Source organism: Anas acuta, chromosome 19, assembly GCF_963932015.1.
Source record: "Anas acuta chromosome 19, bAnaAcu1.1, whole genome shotgun sequence".
In the NCBI taxonomy this organism is placed as follows: domain Eukaryota; kingdom Metazoa; phylum Chordata; class Aves; order Anseriformes; family Anatidae; genus Anas; species Anas acuta.
Window position 1 is genome coordinate 4,425,155 of NC_088997.1, and position 17,738 is coordinate 4,442,892.

The 17,738-nt window shown below is 41.3% G+C and overlaps 1 protein-coding gene across 6 annotated transcripts in view; it reads right to left on the minus strand.

Annotated features, from left to right (window-relative positions):
• SPECC1 (sperm antigen with calponin homology and coiled-coil domains 1) overlaps positions 1 to 17,738 on the minus strand; it is an 83,937-nt gene that overhangs the window by 51,888 nt on the left and 14,311 nt on the right. The window contains exon 1 of one of the 6 annotated variants that reach the window (XM_068656239.1): positions 9,120 to 9,478. The exons of the other annotated variants lie outside the window; for them this stretch is intronic. Coding sequence (XP_068512340.1) covers positions 9,120 to 9,159 — 40 coding nt within the window. The 5' untranslated portion in view covers positions 9,160 to 9,478. Of the gene's footprint in view, positions 1 to 9,119; positions 9,479 to 17,738 lie in introns of those variants that run through there. 6 annotated transcript variants of the gene reach the window in all.

Here is a 17,738-nt window from a genome sequence, read left to right on the forward strand (position 1 = left end):
GTACCAGTAAGGGAGCAGCAAGCCACTACAGGAGGAATGGAGCAGCTGAAAATGCCTTTAGACAGCAGTGCTGTAGAGTGCTTTGTATTAGGAAACCATGACCTGAACCCTCCCGTTCAGGAATGCTGCCCCACGCTTGGCCAAAAGGCCATGGCTGACTGAGCCAAAATAATTTCTTTCCTTGTGAGTTCTCAAACCCTGCTAAACCCAGATAGGAGGAGGAAAAAGTGGATCAAAAATGAGAACATGAAAGAAGGTTCCTTCTCCTCCTGTAAATCAGAGGGCAGGACTTAAAAGCTGAAGGCCACTGTTTTGTTTGCTTAATATTTAATACCAGTAGACATTGCATTGGTATTGCAACTGACTTTTGTTTACTAAAATGTGACGACCACATAATAAACCCAGTTTTATTGCAGTTTCCAGCCTGCCTCAGTGAGGGGGTGGGGACAGAAATGTGATTTAGTTTCCGCAGCTCATCCACAGCTCAGCTCTGTCTGCCGAGTAGAGCAAGAAGGGAGCCAAGCAGCACTGTCCTGAATAGCTGACACTGGGAACTGGGCTGAAATCATTAAAACTCTATCAACACAGGATGAAACACATCAAGAAATGAGACAGAAGGAGAGAGAGGAAGAAATCTCTAACATAATGAGATGTTTATCTATAAAAAGTTGCCCACTTCAAAGCAGGAAGAGCTTCGACTCCTCGGTTAAAAAAAAAAAAAAAGCAGCTTTTAATTAAAAGATCAGTCAAAGATTTTCCACAGTCAAGCAGCCTCAAAGAAACTGTGCGTGGAGGAGGCAGGGAGTAATTTCTAAGTTGATTAGTCCATTCTTCAAACTCAACAAGGTTTTATGAAAGCAAAATTTCTCAAAAATAGATAAGGATTGTGGAAATACCTTCAACTCCTTAAAGAGCATTGCCTCTTCCCTTCTGACACCTCATCAGCACCAGCTTTTGCTCAGGAGAACAAGGAAAAATGTTATCAGAGCTGTGTGAACCTTTGAATGAAATACACAGTAAGCCCAGAACTGATGGACTGTGAGATGGATGCTCAGCTTCGGGTCAAACAAAGCCACTGCCATGTACTTAAAGAGGCCTGCAAACATAAAACGAAGTCTGTCTGTACGTATGTCTGCACACTGCTTTAGCCAGATAAAACACGCTGTCTTCTGCACACAACCTTCCATTGTATGAGGGTTTAAACACCTTTAGAGATTTACATCTTCTGCACCAATTTTCTGGAGCACTCTTTCCGTCCAAGAAATAGTATTTGCAGATAGAAATGAGTACGACACCGCTCTCTTATCCCAGCACCACAATAGCAGCATTATTGCTGACATTACATGGGAACAAGGCAGACACATTTCTGTCTGGTCATATTATGCTTTTCTTTTTGTTTTCTGAGAAAACAAGATTTTGACAATTCTGCCTAGAATAAAGAAAACTGGACTTCTGTTCCACAGGCTGCAGTTTACCAACCATTTTATAATGGCACCGACAGGACCACAGCAGATCCATCACAGTCACTCAGCTGGTGCTGTGAGTTCTTTCCCCAGCTGGGGAATACCAAACCCTGCAACGGCTGGTGTTCATGACAGCTCAGTCTCATCCCCATTTAGCAGCTACTAATTGTGACTAATGGAACTATCCTTGAGCTGGGTCTTTTCTGCACAAGCATGGAGAATTACCTTCACTTTATTTTAGATGTATGTAGTTTTTTTTTTTCCTATAAGAATAAATATTCAGATATGCTTTGGAAGGTCTTTCCCTTCCCTGTCTTGCAGAGAACTACGTTCCTGCCAACAAATTCATCATTATCCACACCCTTGTAAAACATCCTCTACAAAAGCGATTACATGAAGAATAATTATATGGTATTAGAAGAATTTCTACATCTTCATTATAAATGCTGCAATGTGAAAATGGCAAAAGACTTTTAGGATGTTAAAAACAGGGAAGAAGACCCCTCTAGATATAGAGAAGTCACCTTCACAGTTTAGTTCATGTTAATTTGTACAAGTTTACTTTGTACATATTAATTAAAACAGCTTTCTATCCTTAGCGTGTTAGGGGTCTTCTCCAGCCAGCTGGACACAAGACAGTTCAAACTGTAAGGGGCAGGATGAAAATATGCTCAGTCTCTTCCTCCTCTATGGCATTTCAAAAGCATTGCCTTGGTGCCTTCACATTTCCTTTACACACCCCTATCAGAACAGCCATAGGTCAGGATGGTTTGCACAGACCTATCTAAAGGTAAAAGGTGAGATGACCTTTTACCTATAAAGGGTAAATAAATCAAAACTAAAAGGCTGTCAGGGGATCACAGCATCTTACAGGCTCTTCTACTGAATTCAGGATGCCCACTGCATCCTGAGGCAGAAGCTGTGTGGGAGGGCTGTGCCCGCGAAGATTAAGTTTGCTCAATAACCATTTTAAATAGCCTTCACGTTTATTTCCAGATATCATCTTGATTTAGAAGAGGATCAGACCATGGAAAGCAACCAAATTCTTAAATTATAACCAATTACCATTCATCAAATTATGCGTGCAACTACTAGCTCACTGCAAGTCAAAAAGTAAAGCAAATTATTCTGAATATTGTTCACAGATCATGGCAAAGAAATGTGAAAGTAGGGGTAAGGATAAACTACAGTTCAGCAGGAGAAGAAAGAGGAGTCAGCCAACGTAAGTACAATATATATCAAACTACTAACTGAACCTTGTCCCTACAGCCCCTTTCCATAATTCAATAAATATGACTTCAGCGAAGTAACTGGTCAAATTCTTACTTGGTTCACTGGTGCCCTACTTGCACTGATCACCTTTAACAGCACCATAGTGTCCAGAGGGACAAGAATGAGGGGGAAATAACTCTTCCCACAAGATACTGACATGTTTACTTAGCCTCTAATACTTTTCCTAAGCAATTGAACAAATTCAGCTTCAAACAAAAACTAGGCAGTTCTCACAGCTTAGTAAAAAACAGAACATGTGTCCTTGGTTCAACACATCCCAACGCGTACTCAGAACCGAACCCTGCAAACTCATGTTAGCCTTATTTTTTCCCCAAGGAGATATTTTTCCATTCAAAAGCAAATTTGCCTCAAATAGCCTTGTATTTAAAATTTTGCTATTAATACATATATACAGCTTGGTAGTTGTGATTAAAAGGATGGAAAACTGCAGTTCTGCCGTCATTCTGTAGCCTGCAAGAATTGACTGCTGAGCGCAGATCATACAAGGACAGAGCGCTCTGAGAACACGCGATCCATAAGTATCGATGCTTATGGAAAAACATTACTGCTCCATGAAAAACAATAGATAGAACATTACAAGAGGTATTTGTGAACACAAGTTTACTTTAGATTATGGGAGAAAATAAGGTGATGCATGGAAAATCTCACAGCGTCTGTCATCAGAGATCTTCAACTTCATATAACCTTTAATTGTCACACTCAAATTCGCTTGGATACACAGTATGGAAAAGTATGAAAAAATAAAGGAAGTACCAAAGATTTGTCAGCCTGAAAGTGGCAGTCTGTTCGCACACAAATTAAGTCTTCTTCAGCAAATACTGTGCCAATGACATCAGACGGGTATTTGCTTCAGTGTGGCAATTTTGTGTTGTTCTGAAAGCTACATTCCCTGGGGGAAATCAGGAGATTTTATGAAAAATATATTAGCAAACTAGGGGAGGAATTGAAGAAGAAAAAAATGCTTTGTTTTGCGGAATTAACAGTAGAAGCTCCAAAACGCAGGCCTGCTTCGCCACGACCTCATGAATACCTGCAGGGCTCTGCAAGCTCTCAGTAGGAAGACCACGATGCAACCCTTGCTCAGATTTCTTTGGCTAGCTTTGTGATTTTAGGATCTCGAGGAGCCAAATATAACCTAAACAAAAAGGAAACTTAGCTTTTTCTCCAAGGCCAACATACTCCCTGCTCCCCTCGCCCTTTCCCCCACCGGAGCCCTGCAGCATTGCGTCCGAAGCACCGCACCACCACGGCCATCCGCTGCCTGTCTCTGAGGAGACAATTGCAGCACATTAACTAAACCAATAAAACAGTGACCAAGAAAATGAGCTTTTACCTTTACTATTACCCTAGATCTACTATTCACAGATTCTAGACCACCACCAGCACAGGGGCAGAAGCACAGACTGCAAAGCTCTGGCCATAGAGGCAAGCTGTCACTGACCAGCTCATCCAGAAAGGCTTCCCAACTGCAGCAGCAGCTCTCTGCTTCCCTCCAAGAATGGTTTTAATTTCCAACAGCACAAAAATCTAACACAGACCGAAATACATAAACCACATCCTGCTGCCTGCCATGCCCTAGAAGTGCTTTTTGTAAGAGCTTTGGTCCTGTCCCCAGAGCAAGCGCTCCCACTCAGCTCATCCTCCCAGCCACACCGACTGTCAGAGCAGCCCTCGCCTTAAGAAGGAGAACTTAATGAGCCTTCCACTAATTTAGCATTCATTGGCCTCTCATCTTGGGATCAGGGGATCTAGGAACGATGCCTTCCACTAATTTAGCATTCATTGGCCTCTCATCTTGGGATCAGGGGACCTCTGATTATCACTTAACTCTGCCTCAAACAGAATTTCAGAGGCAGCTAGTTAGTCATAGTCATGACTAAATTCCTCTAAGAGGTCCATCCAACTTGTGACATAGTCTCTTGGCTGTACTCGTTTCACTGGCCTACAGAGCAGAAAACACTACTGCTATTTGACATCTGTTTGTCAGTATTTCTGAAATGATTTAATAATGTCACCCCAGTCAAGTCACATCACAAGACTAATCAACAGAGCTGGCCCTAACTGGCCTTGGAAGAGAGACTTAAGTCAAGTAGAAATTACCCTCTGGGGGAAAATAAACTTCTTCAATGCCGGTTTAATCAGCAGTGTGTTACTGCTCCGAAGAATGAAAGCATTTGTAAAACTCTCGTGCAAGGATGACTTGTGGGAGGAAGAGGTGACTAACGAATTAAACTATCTGCTGGAGAGCAAACTGTGGTTTGCTGGCTCCGCTGGGAACAAAAGGTCTACGGCTCGCTGCCTGAGCTCGAGGAGGACATGACTTGCTGTCGGTATTTCCATGAAAGCTGTTGTGTGATTCATTAGCTTTGCTGGCTCCACTCTCCTCCCTCCCTTCCCCCCACGGCATCATTAAACTCATCTGTTCTCTGGAGCTCTCGCTTGGCAGAAATGGTGTGCTGACATATAACAGAGTTAAAAAGAGTGGTTCCCATGTTTAAAAGGAGAAAGGAAGAGAAACGGATGATGGAGACTAAAGGCAGCACCCAGAAAAGACAGGAATGCACTCCCATAAAAAGAAAATCAGAAATCATTAGAAATTATTTTTCTACAATACCCTCTATCTTGACAGAGTCTGTATGTTTTAGAGACTATGTACCCTACACTGAAGAATACCTTCCTCAAATGTGAAATGCAGCCACCCCTGAGCTAGGAGAAAACAGACATAAGAAAACAGATCAACACTGGCTTCGTGTATACACTGACATTTGATATCCTCATCCAAGCCATGTAAGCATGTTTTACAAATAAGCACAGATCCAAAAAAAAAGTCTAACCCTTGGATAACCCCACCCGTTACCTTGTTCCAACTAGAGAAGTTAACATTTCCCATTTGATTGCTCCTTTCAAAGTTTTTGTATGTATTGAGTCACTTTTTCCACCTCTTCCTGAAGATATTATTAATCGCCACATCACCTGCAGATGTTTAGTGGATAAACAAAGCCCCACCACCACGGAGTCAACCCCTGTCAAAGAATCTTAGCACTCCTGTTCAGAAGGACAGGCTGCCTCACCGCTTCCAGGCAAAGCAATGTTTGAAAGCCTTCTCTCAGTAAATACTCACACACTGGATAATGTGTACTGCTTCATACAACTCCCATGAAATGTTCCAACAACTTCACAGGTGCTCTGGCCTGTGTTTGTATATATTAATGGTTCCTTCAGCTCGAGGCAGCCAGTCTCAGAAGCAGAAAGCTATTTCTTCCGATGAAGTGCAGCAAGTAATTCACTATTGGTTTACATCTTTTTCTGTACAATTTTATAGGTGTTTTCATCTAAGTACTCAACATGGTTAACAAATTTGAATATTCAGAACGCTGAGCTATAGCAGGAAGAGTCACCACTTCCCCACTGTGCAAGTAGGAGAGTTTGGCAAACATGATGCAAACTTGGGTCACACAAACCAAACAGCATTCTTACAAATGATTCTAAAAATGGCTTAAACACATTTTAAATTACAAGTCAGGAAAAGCCTGTAGGACATAACAATCACAAGTAATCTCCTTGACACCTTTTCAGACACTCTTAGCGACAAGTAATGCAATGTAACGAGATACTTGGCTGTTAGAGAATCTCATAAACCTACTCAAAGCAGAACCATTAGACACAAGTAGTGGATTACTTTGCAAGAAACACGTAATGTATGTAACATTCATTTTCTGTCTTCACCCCTCCGCAATCCCTTCCTCATCTAACTTTTCCTTCAGATTCCCCTGTACAGACACGTCAGCTTCAAACGGCTCAGTTTGGGACCAGTGTTTTCTTTCCTGTTCCTTGGCAGCACTGACCAGCCCACCCAGAACTCGGGGTTATCACAGCTGTATCTGTTCTCCCTGACTCTTGGCTCTTAGCTGGGCAGTCAGGATCACCCACATGGGCACTGTCAGGCTCTGAACCTGTTGCTTCTGGACCCACCTTCTTTTATGCACAGTTTTTAAACTAAAATAAATCTTTGTTGTACAACTGCAGCCACGTTAGCCAAAAGCTTTGTGCGCCCACATCCTACTATTTGTATGTACACTCAACAGTAAAAGCTGCCAAAATGCATCATGCTCCCATAAGTATATGGAAATAAGTATTTTATTCGAGGTTACACGGATGCATTCAGGGTCAAACTTTTAAAGACTTCCGTGTCCAGCGATACCAAGAGAAGGAACAAATGTTTTAAAATCTGTCTCTGGTAACCCAAGATGATAAGTTTTGGGGTGGAAGAAATACAGATGAACCACGCAGTGTCTGTAAGATTTCCTGAAAAGAAACAAACGAGATGACTCTGAATATCATAAGGGGAAACCCAAGTCAAGACTTCACTGTAGTTAAAAATGAAGCACAAGTAAATACATCAATAAAGAGGCCCATTTCTGGGTCTTATTTTAGTTATTCTAAACGGACCAAATTTAGAATAACCACAATTATTCAAGAGTTACATATTTCTGACTAAGAGCTGAACTAAGCTCATCCAAGCAGAAACAAAGCCAAACACATACACTGTCCATCTACCACACTCAAACGATGCAAAAACTTGCTTTTCACTTACTTGTCAAAAATGAACACAAATACTACTTCAGATGTCACCACATTACCCTGACTTCCAATTCCTGAGCTCTCCCACACAACAAAGAGTCAGCAGTGATGATCCTGAAACTTTTTTCATAATTTAACCGAGTTTTGGGCACGTAGTTCAATACAAAATTCTCTCTCAGTATTCGTACCTTATGAACTGTGAGCACATATTAAAACAAGACTTGGTATAGCCTACACTTAAAACCTGAGAAGAGTTCTAAAAGTGTTTAATGCAGCAGAAATATAACCCTTTCCCCCTTCAAGGAATCACAGGACAAGATAAAACAAAGAATGAAAGATTTTCAAAATGCACAGGGGGTCTGTACACTCATTTATCATCTACGTTAATAACAATAAGCTGTTCAAATTCCTCCACTGGCCCTGAAAAATCACGGCCAGTTTTCCTAAATTCTGACTAGAAGTTAGCAGTGTATTCCCATTCATCTCCCCCTTAGTTTAAATCAGTATTATCCCTCCTCAAATGAAAGTAATGTGTTTAGTTTCAGCTGGACTTCTCTAGCTTGCAGTGGGATGACTGCAGATCCTGGGTTTGTACCAGCCATACTTCCTAGCCTGAACTTTAGGTTTCCCTTAGGGCAGCATTTCTACTGGTGACTGGATACTGGCAGCTTTTGTGCTCTTCGTTAGCCTGCTGATTAACATACTGCTAGAGAGTTCTCCACTACACCTAACTGCTGTTCCAGCACTCACAGGCAGATCTGTTACGAGAGATCCCAGAGCAGCAATGCAGTGGTGTCTGCCCCTTGCTTTTCCTCACAATAGTAGAGATCAGGTACATATATTTGCTTTTAAAACAACACCTATATATCTAAAAGCGATGAAGAATCCCCGATCAAGCTGTAACAACTTTAACAAAATTTTGTGAATGGAATTCCCATGGAAACACTAAGGTGCAAAGTGCCAGGAAACCCAAGTGATGCCAGCTTTCTGTATGTTAGAGCATTCTAAGCTCGAACAGAAACTAACCGCAGAGATCCGTGGGCCTACTGCTTTTCCTCACTCAGTATTAGAGGAGCAAGCAAATTAAACCAAAGGGCAGCCAAAACAGTACTTCAGCATAGGGAATGAATTACTGTCTTTTCCTAGCGAATCTTATAGACATCTGGCACAAAGGGAAGCAGATATACCTGACGCTAGCTCTTGGCTTGCTGTACAATCTGCTACTGTTTAACATGCAAAGCACTACACTTCTGAAAAGACAATGGTGGGAAGACTTCCACAAAGGCATCATTTTAAATTCTACCGCCTGGAAAATTTCAGGGCGCAGGCCACAAGCAATTGTAAAGGCTAACACACCGAGCTGCAGATCCTAGCAAGTTGCATGTACGTTACAAAATACGCTTTGGAACTTTTTAGCTGCATCATGCAGACTACGTGAAATAAAATCTGTCAGGCATCGAGGTCCCTCCCTTGTAGGCATTCCGTTCTGACCAGCAAAGGATTTCTTTCAGAAATTCCCTAAGGACGATGCTGTGAGCTCAGGTATGGAGCAGCAATGAATGCCATTCGCAAGGTAAACGGCTGTAATTTTACTAGCAGGCTTGAAGCCCTCAGCATTATCTCTGCCAACAGCCTCTTTTTCCGCTCGGTAGGACGCTGCAGTTAAGCCCCCCGAGAACAAAACCCCGAGCCCTGCGGTTACAGCCCCGAAAGCTGCAGGCAGCAGCCCCGGCATTTCGCAGGGGCTGGCCATGGCCAGGCAGCAGCCCGGCCCATACAGACCTTGGTCGTGCTCCTCGGCTCGCCCAGGCTGGTTGCCCATCTTCGGTCCCTGGCCAGCTCTTCCCCAGGCTCCTCTAGGATCCCAGCACCCGGCTCATGCTCTCGGAGGCAGACCTGCCTTTATCTGCTCGGAAGGTCTACGCTTCAGTCAACTTACAAAGGAAAAAAAAAAAAAAAAAAAAAAACCTCAGCTCCTTCCTAGTTCCTGGCACCAGGAACAGAGCCTGCTGCTCATGCTGGAGCAGCTGTGGCTCTCCCTCCTACCTCATTACAATATTATGCACTGAAGGCCGGCCTGTGCAGTTAATTAGCTGCCTGACTGCTGGAATAAAAGGAGGGGAGAAAGAGAGGCAGAGAAAAAGGGAGCTCGCTCGCAGAGAAAGAAAGAGCGACTCACCGAGCAGTGTAGGCCACTTAGAGGCAGCAGGAGCAAACTGCAGGCGGCTCAGGGAGGCACTGACTTCACCCAGCCCCTCTCCGGCCAAAAACCAAGCTCCACCACACACCTGAACTTGCCTTGGAAACTTAACAGGACTTCTGTGCCCCAGCACAGCCATATGAAGGGGACCCATGGCTGCAGAGGGGTCACTGGCTAGAGTGTTTTTTGAGGCATACACTGGTGAATTTCATCACAAATACAAACTAGGTAGCATATCTCTATCATCAGTATCTTTGATCACGCCTTGTAGTGCAAGGAGAGGTGCATGAGGCTGCTCAATCCCCAGGGACGGGCCAATTGCCCATCTTTCAAAGGAAGAACTCAAGATGTTCCTCGCTACCGGAGGAGCCATGACGTACATGGGAAGCAAGAACACAATGACTCCAGCAGTTTCCATTGCGTGGATAATTAACGCAGTCATCTTCTTCAAGTCTTGGTTTCAACAAGAGGGTTAAAAACAAATTAAAATAGCTCACTAATGTGTCTTAGGCTCAAACCAGACTGAAAATAAAGCATACAGAAATTAAGACAGCCTGTTGTGAATCCACAGTTTCAAATAAGAAAGGAGATTGTTCAGTAAGATAAAACCAGAATTTTTCTACTATTTCAGTGTAACAGGGCGAATTAGTTGTCAATCGTATTTTTTCATCATTCTTGCTCTGACACTTCATGGTTGAAGCTAAAAGCTTTCATACATTTGTCTATATTTGGATGATATTAAAGAAAACTCCTGTCTACTATATTTTATGACTTGTCAAGTACAAAATGCTTTGTTTAATGAATAAGTCATATAAGTTCTGTAAAAAAGGATGACTGATGATGCATTATTTTTCTAAAAGTCATCTCACAGTCTCTTAAACTTTGCATCCTATTAGGAGGTATTAAACACGCCACCAGTTTTCTCAAGGGTGCAGATCTAAACGTCCTCCAACCACTCTTGATATCTATCTCCAAGGCAAAGATTTTCTTCTATTACAGATTAAAGAGTAACTTCTGCTTTTCTTCAACAGGATTCTCCAGAAGAATTGCATTAGTCAGTATAACCTTGGGCTGATATATCCTGCCACTGACCATTTATTATTTTATCAGCGGCTTTCCACTTCTGTAACACAGAGGGAATAGGGTATCAGGCTCCCAGTATAGTGTGGGATACAGCGTGCAGCAATTATAAAACGTAATCATCAAGTCAGAGCAAACACACTTGAAATCTGAACAGAAGTGTCCCGACTGGAAGAACCAATCTGCTATATTTGACAACAGCATGAAACATGAGTCAGAAAATTCTGAAACCATGATAGGAAGAATTACGTCAGGCAAAAGACTGCAAGCCTAAGCCCATAGTGAAAGGTAGAGTGTGAGCTTTAAAATAAAGCTAGCCTGAGCAGAAACCACAGATGCCAAGATCACCATTTATGAAGCCTGAAACTGAAGGTAAAGAAAAAGGGATACGGCACACAACTTCCAGCATGGTTCATAGGTAATGAACTATGACAGACATATGGCTAAATCTTTAAGCAACCATTTATTATCTGAACATTTTTGCCTTTCTCCTCAGTAATAAAGGAATACAAAGAAGTGAATGAACAAACAATTTCATCACTATAATGTAGATGAGCTGGTTTCTTCCTAGGCACAAAGACTGACTCATCTTTTGCACCATCCACTTGTGGGACTGCCAAGCAAAATACACACAAACACGCCTTTTCTATACAGCAAGAATAGGAATGAATTACTCAAGGTGTGAAATACTCAGCTTTTTCAAATGACTAGTTAAATGACAGGACTTACTTGGCAGACATAACTCTCCTTGCATCCTGCTTGCACAGCAAGCAAGCATAACTGCTGAAAGTTCAAACCATAATCCATTGTCAAAAGAAGTGTGAAAGAGCTGCAGAGTATTCCCAAATTTCCAGCATCCAAGGAACTGACAGCCTGTTCACATGGCTAAGACCTAAAGAAGTTACAGATGCTGAGCAGGACGTCCAGAGGTTGGACCTTCTGGTCAAGACTGAACTAAACTGAACGGGCCTTAAGTATGTACAATGCTCATCAATGCCAGTGTTCACACCACCATGCTCTACTTCATTAACGCTGGAGACTTTACGAGCACTAATATTACTTATGAATCCATCTGAGATGTAGCTGTCAAACCTTCCCTTTTACTTGATAATATTAAAATCTAGTGTAAGCCACAAGCTGCTAAAAAAAAAAAAAAAAAAACAGTGAAAAAATAATAGAAGGAATGCCAAGCCCTCTCCCGATATGCATACTTGTTAGACCAGGCCAGCTTTGCATTCCTTTCCTTCCCTCCCTCCCATTCTCAAAGTGCAAACAGAATGGCACTCCGCCAAGGCAGTTTGGCTGTGATACGTTTAGGCCTAGAGACTGTGTGCTAGGGATCGTTTCTCTTCAAACCAGCTGAAGGAAAAGCTGATTATTAACCTAAGGCAGGTAGTCAACACCAGGTTGTGTTGACTTTGCTGAACAACTTCAGCAGAGAAGCCTGAAAATGAACACAAACCAAGAGATCCTTGATGCGTACTGTTCTAGGACTATCCAAGCATGATCTCTTTTCTGTTATCTCTAGCAAGGCTCTTGTGATCTTCACAGTTTGCTTAGAGCTGTAATGGATCTTCCCTGTATGCATTGGCTTGAGCCAATTAACTGTTAACAATTTAATGAGTCAAGTCATTACAGTCTAAGATTTTGCATTTCGGTATCCCTACCACACACTGAATCCTCTTAACTGGCTCAGGTCCTGGGGTTGTAAACATGTGCCAGTGGAGTCATTCTCAGGGAATATACAAAAGAGAGAAAAGCCTGTGTATTTCACAGCCTGCTGTAACAGAAAGTTGCCTGCAAAACATTAGGATGTTTTAATAAGGATTCAGTGCACTAAATGTAAATTGTGCAGTACATTAGGAGAGCAGCAAAAACGACAATGGAACATACTGCAGACTGCGCTGTCAGCACAAGTTAATTCTCACCTGTTTAATAATGCAGGATGACTGCAGACAGTCTGTGAATGTCTCTCAAAGAAGTTGTTATCCTTAACGGACTCAGGTATCAGAAATCCCAAGTCACGGTAATGAATTGCGCTCTCTCCATTCCTGGTTATAGAAGGCGGCTCATAACACACCCAGTGACAGAACAAAAGAATAATTATGCTAGTCAAGCCTCACATGCCACCTTTAGAACAGGAAGAGCATCAATCAGTAGATCTCCATAATTCAAGGAATCATGAGTCTGAGATCTTGAGCCAATAGTTATCAGAGTTTAATAACAAGACTCTGATTTTTTATTAAAGAACTAGTGAGCTCCTTCTGCCCTACTGGAATAAGTGCCTGTTCTCATTAAGATATCCTACCACAGTATTTATCAAAACAGAAAAAGAATCCTGAAGAACAGCCACATGAAGCAGTACCCATTCCAAGCAATGCCAAGATGTAGAATTGTCCATGGGCTACAGAAAAAAAAAAGAACAGAGATCAAAGAAACAGGGAAATTTAACACGGCAACAAATGTTGTACAGAAACTTTTTCCAGCAAATTATTTAGAGGTGAACAGATGCACTTGAGTGTGCAGGATATCATGAGGGAAAATTCATTGCAAGAAGAAATACGAGCAATTTGACAAATAGGAGACATCTAAGAAAACTGGAGATTTCAGCCCTTCTCTACGCAGTGCACATATTGTAACATATCCTAGGTATAGTTTCTGTACTTGTAAATGTGAGGAGCTAGCTCCTTGGCCAGCATCATCTTTTAAACCTTCATTGTAGGAAGTATGAAACAGTGATATTCTGAATTTTTCAAACTACTTACACAGTAGAGGCATGCAGAGTGAACAAAAAAACTCCTCAAAAGACTGTAAAATACAAATCAATCAGATGCCATAAATTGAATGTGGAATGCCGAATTTGATCTACCTCAATTCTGGCCCTTTACATTTACAGGTTAGTGGGTAAAATCTCCTAAAAAGGTGCTGAAACTTTGCCTGATTACTTCCTACTTAGGGAAATCACAGATAATGTTTTGTAACATGAGAGGTTAAGGCTCAGATTCACAGTTGCACCAACACCTTACAACCAACCATGCAGATGTGGATGTCAGTATGTGTATGCAGCTACATGTGGAGCTATGGATGCAAATGCAGACATATTTTTACATTGCATGCTAAATTCCTGCAGTACTTCTTGCCTATTTGACTGACATCTTGGCTAAGCATCCCTCCCCTTCCCCCCTCGCGTCCTCCTTTCCTTTTTACATCACTTCTTCATTTCTGGAGCTAAAAATCTCTCTTGATATAAAAGAAGAATTATGCAAAAGCTGTCTCTTGTACATGGAAAGGGTAGCAAAATGCAACCAGCTTTCCAGAAGAAGCTTCAAAGCATATTTACTGTTCCTGGGAAAGCCCAGATGAGATCAGTCATTTGGTTTCTGGTGAAGCTTTGTGGAACAGAATGCACCAGTCTCATTAATGTCTCTCACACTTGTCTGTATCTTTCACAGAAATGAGACAGTAACGAGGCTGAATGCAACGCCCAGCAATCCTCTACAAACCTACAGTAGTCCTTTGATCTGTCACAGATCACAAAAAGCAGACCCTGTCAAAAACTGATGTATGGGGGAGTAGAAAGGTCCCAAGGTCAACAGAGGGCTGTCCTTCAAAAGAAATCACTTTCCTTTTTCCCCCATTTTAATTGGGGTCTGTTAGCATCTTATGAAGAATTAAAACTGTCAATTAGATTTTGCATTGAATTTTTTAAAAAAGCATTTATTAAGATAAATACTTTTGCTTGATTTTTTTTGACCACATAGAAAAGGCTTTAGTCTGGATTAGCTTCAACCAAATCTAAAGAATTATCCCACAATGGAAAAATGACAAACACTGGCCAAGGAGACAAGTAGCAGAAAGAAAGGCAGTAATATTGATGGATTCCATGTATTATTCTCATGTGGGAACCTTGAGATGACAACTCTATAAATGCGCAGAAAGCTCTGAAATGTCTAGGCTGCAACATTTTCAATTTTGATGGGAAAGAAACATACCTAATGTGCAATACCATACACCATTGTCCCTTCTAAAATCAACCATGATTGACTTTTTCTTGTCCAAGTTTCCCAAGTGACTGAACTTTCCCAGCACAAATGCCAAACCTGGCAGCAGCCAGTTATCCTCGCTTAGTTAAAGGCTCTCTTTTTTGAATACCATCACTACCACCACAGAAAAGCTACAAGCAACTACGTTCTACGGGGAAACCAAGACTTTTCTTTTTACATAAACTGCAGGACAAACAATGACAGACTAATGGTAAGTGTTCTCCTAGACCCAGGAAGGAATTGAAGACACAGTGACCGTATTTAGCCACTGGCACATCAACTCTGACAGCTCAGCAGCGATATGAATGACAATTTACAGAAAAAAAATAGAAATAAATTAAGAGTTGAGGCTTTCCTTATTTGAAGTGAACACTCATTAAACCAACCAACCAGTCCTCTGACAGAATATGTTCCCTGGCTCATTCTGGAGCCTTCACCGATTAGACCAAATTTCTTAGTATTTTCCTTCTACTGCTCAGTTTCCTGGCATTATCAGCATGCTTCGTACAGCTTCATTTCTTATGCTGGCAATGTTCATTTCTAGGATTAGTGGGTTTTGTCCAGGTAACCTGCAGTTCAGATTCTCAACACAAGATGATTAGGAGATAATTGAAACTCTTCATATCTTTAGAGTTTGCCTTCCCTCTATTTCCCTATTGACACCGTCTCCAGCCATTAATATTAATCACCCCGCAGGCCTGCACAGAAAGCAACACACTTTTCTTGTTGCTTTGGCTGTCAAAGCATGCCAAATATTGATTTTCCCATTTAAGCATAAATATAAATAGCCATTTCTGATGGGGTACAGGATGCCACAGAAGGCCAGCTCTAACATTGCCGGCTGGCATCTTGGCTTCTCCTGGCCTCCACCCCACTCTCACTGCAAGATGATGAAGTGGATGTCTGCTAACACAGACTGAGCTTTAGAGAGATCCTGAGCTTTTCCATAAAACGCTAAGGATCTCTAGAAATAGTAAGTTAGATGATTATAACATCATCATTGATGATTTCCTACTGTTTCTAAGGCAAATTAAGTAGTTCTATATCGATTTAGGCTTTACATAGGATTAAAGAAATAGGCTGATGAAGCAGCCTGGGAAAACAAGCACAGCTATCTGCTATTTACATTTCAAGGATAAGTAATACTTCATGTTGCAGCTGATATAAAAATCAATGCAGTTCTGTGAAATGGGGATGCTTTCATACTACCCATTCACAGCACTGCCCAGTCACAATTCCTGGTTCTTGCTCTTTTCTAATGTCCAGAATACACAAGCACAAGACTTTTTCCCCAGTTGTTGAACCTGACAGATAATAGCTGCTGGCACTGAAATAACAGCAAGGAAGCATATGAACATGATTAAACTAGACAGCCTTAAGGGAAATCTTCAGAAAGTGCTTGAATCGGGAATTCGTGAGGAGTGAAAGAGAACTGACGGACAGGATTTGGAATGACTTCTAGGATCTATTGAGCAAGTGACTTCACCTTTCTGAATGTCAAATTCTCTATTTGCATGCCAGTACTACCATGCAACGCTCTTCACAAAAAGTAAATGACCATATAAGAAGCTTTGAAATTCTCTGGGAAATAGCAGAATTTACAGTTATTTGGCTTACAAACCTTGAAGGTTCAGAACCTGAAAAATCACCAATTGCCTGTAGTCCTGAAACTAAAGGAGAAGAAAGTCCTAGTTACTTGTGGAGATACAGATTCCTATATTTAAACATTTTAAAACAATTTATAGCTTCATAGATTGGATGGCTTTACAAGTACATGCATTAAAATAAACATTTTCCAAGATTAGCAATCTCTTCCTTTTCTTCCTCCTGTTCTGCAATTTTTCCAGTTCTTTCCTCTCCTGACACATTAAAAGCAATGCAAGAGCCCTGTAAGTGTGCTTTTTAACATAAAGACAAATTGATATCTCAGGGCATTGTATTGCCAGATATAACACTGTGGATAAGGAAGCTAAATCCAAGACATTTCTCCCTGCCTGTCATTTCCCATTACTTGGGGGTTTCAAAACTGCCAAGCAGTGACAAAGCCAAACATCACAGCAGAGAACCCCCAGCCAGAATCCTTCTCCAGTTCTTTTTACTCAACTCCACTTGCCAAGAACGGAGACATGAGAGTGGCCTCATCTTCCTTTAAGTTGCTTATGATTTACTGCGTTAGCTTCCAACGAGGCAGACAAGGGTAGCACATGTCAGCAAAAGGCAAGAATGAATAAGTTAAACTGCAGCAAGGGCAGCATACAAACAACCCTATTTAAACAAGCAATCTTGGTGTCAATTATTTATTATCTGCAGCATTTGGAACGCGGGCTATTGCTCAAGGTCACACAAATACCAGACAGTCACACCCAAAGAAGAAAGAAACCTAAGCAATTCTTTTTTAATTTTAGTTGCCATACCTGATTTTTTTTTCTCTTACACAATACTGAAATTGTGTAAGAATACTGAAGTACCACCAGAACATACCTGGAACTTGTATAATATCCTTTCAGTAAACTAATCAAATCATTCACTTGAATAACAAAGAAAGCCCAACCTAAAAAACACCACGTCTGCATTTTAAGACATTAAAGGAAAATGCAGAACTGATGAAGGCAGTCAAAGAAGCCAGAGAAAGTGGTTTCAGAACAAAATTAAGATTTACTCAGTTGGCTGTGTACACAAACATCTGCATTTCCCAACTACAGGAACATTCCTACTTGGGTCAGTTCCACAGTCAGTTAGCATTGCAGTGCAGTCTTGATCACAATCAGATTATTTGGGATTCTGTTTCAGTGAAGAATAGCAGCTGAAACTCTCTCTTTCTACTTATGTTTCCAGGAACATGTTCTGTCCTCTGTCATATTTGATTTTCAAGTTTTCTCTAAGCAATAATATATTGTATGGAAAAAAATACCAATATACATTTTGTAACAGTGAGACCATCTAGAATTAGCACTCAGCCTTGTAACCTTGCTCATTGTATCTAGCACCTTTTACTGACCATGATAGTGACAAATATCCTCAGAGTCTGCCTACATTTCCAAGCACCCTTTTGGACTTTGGAACCACTATGAAAATTAA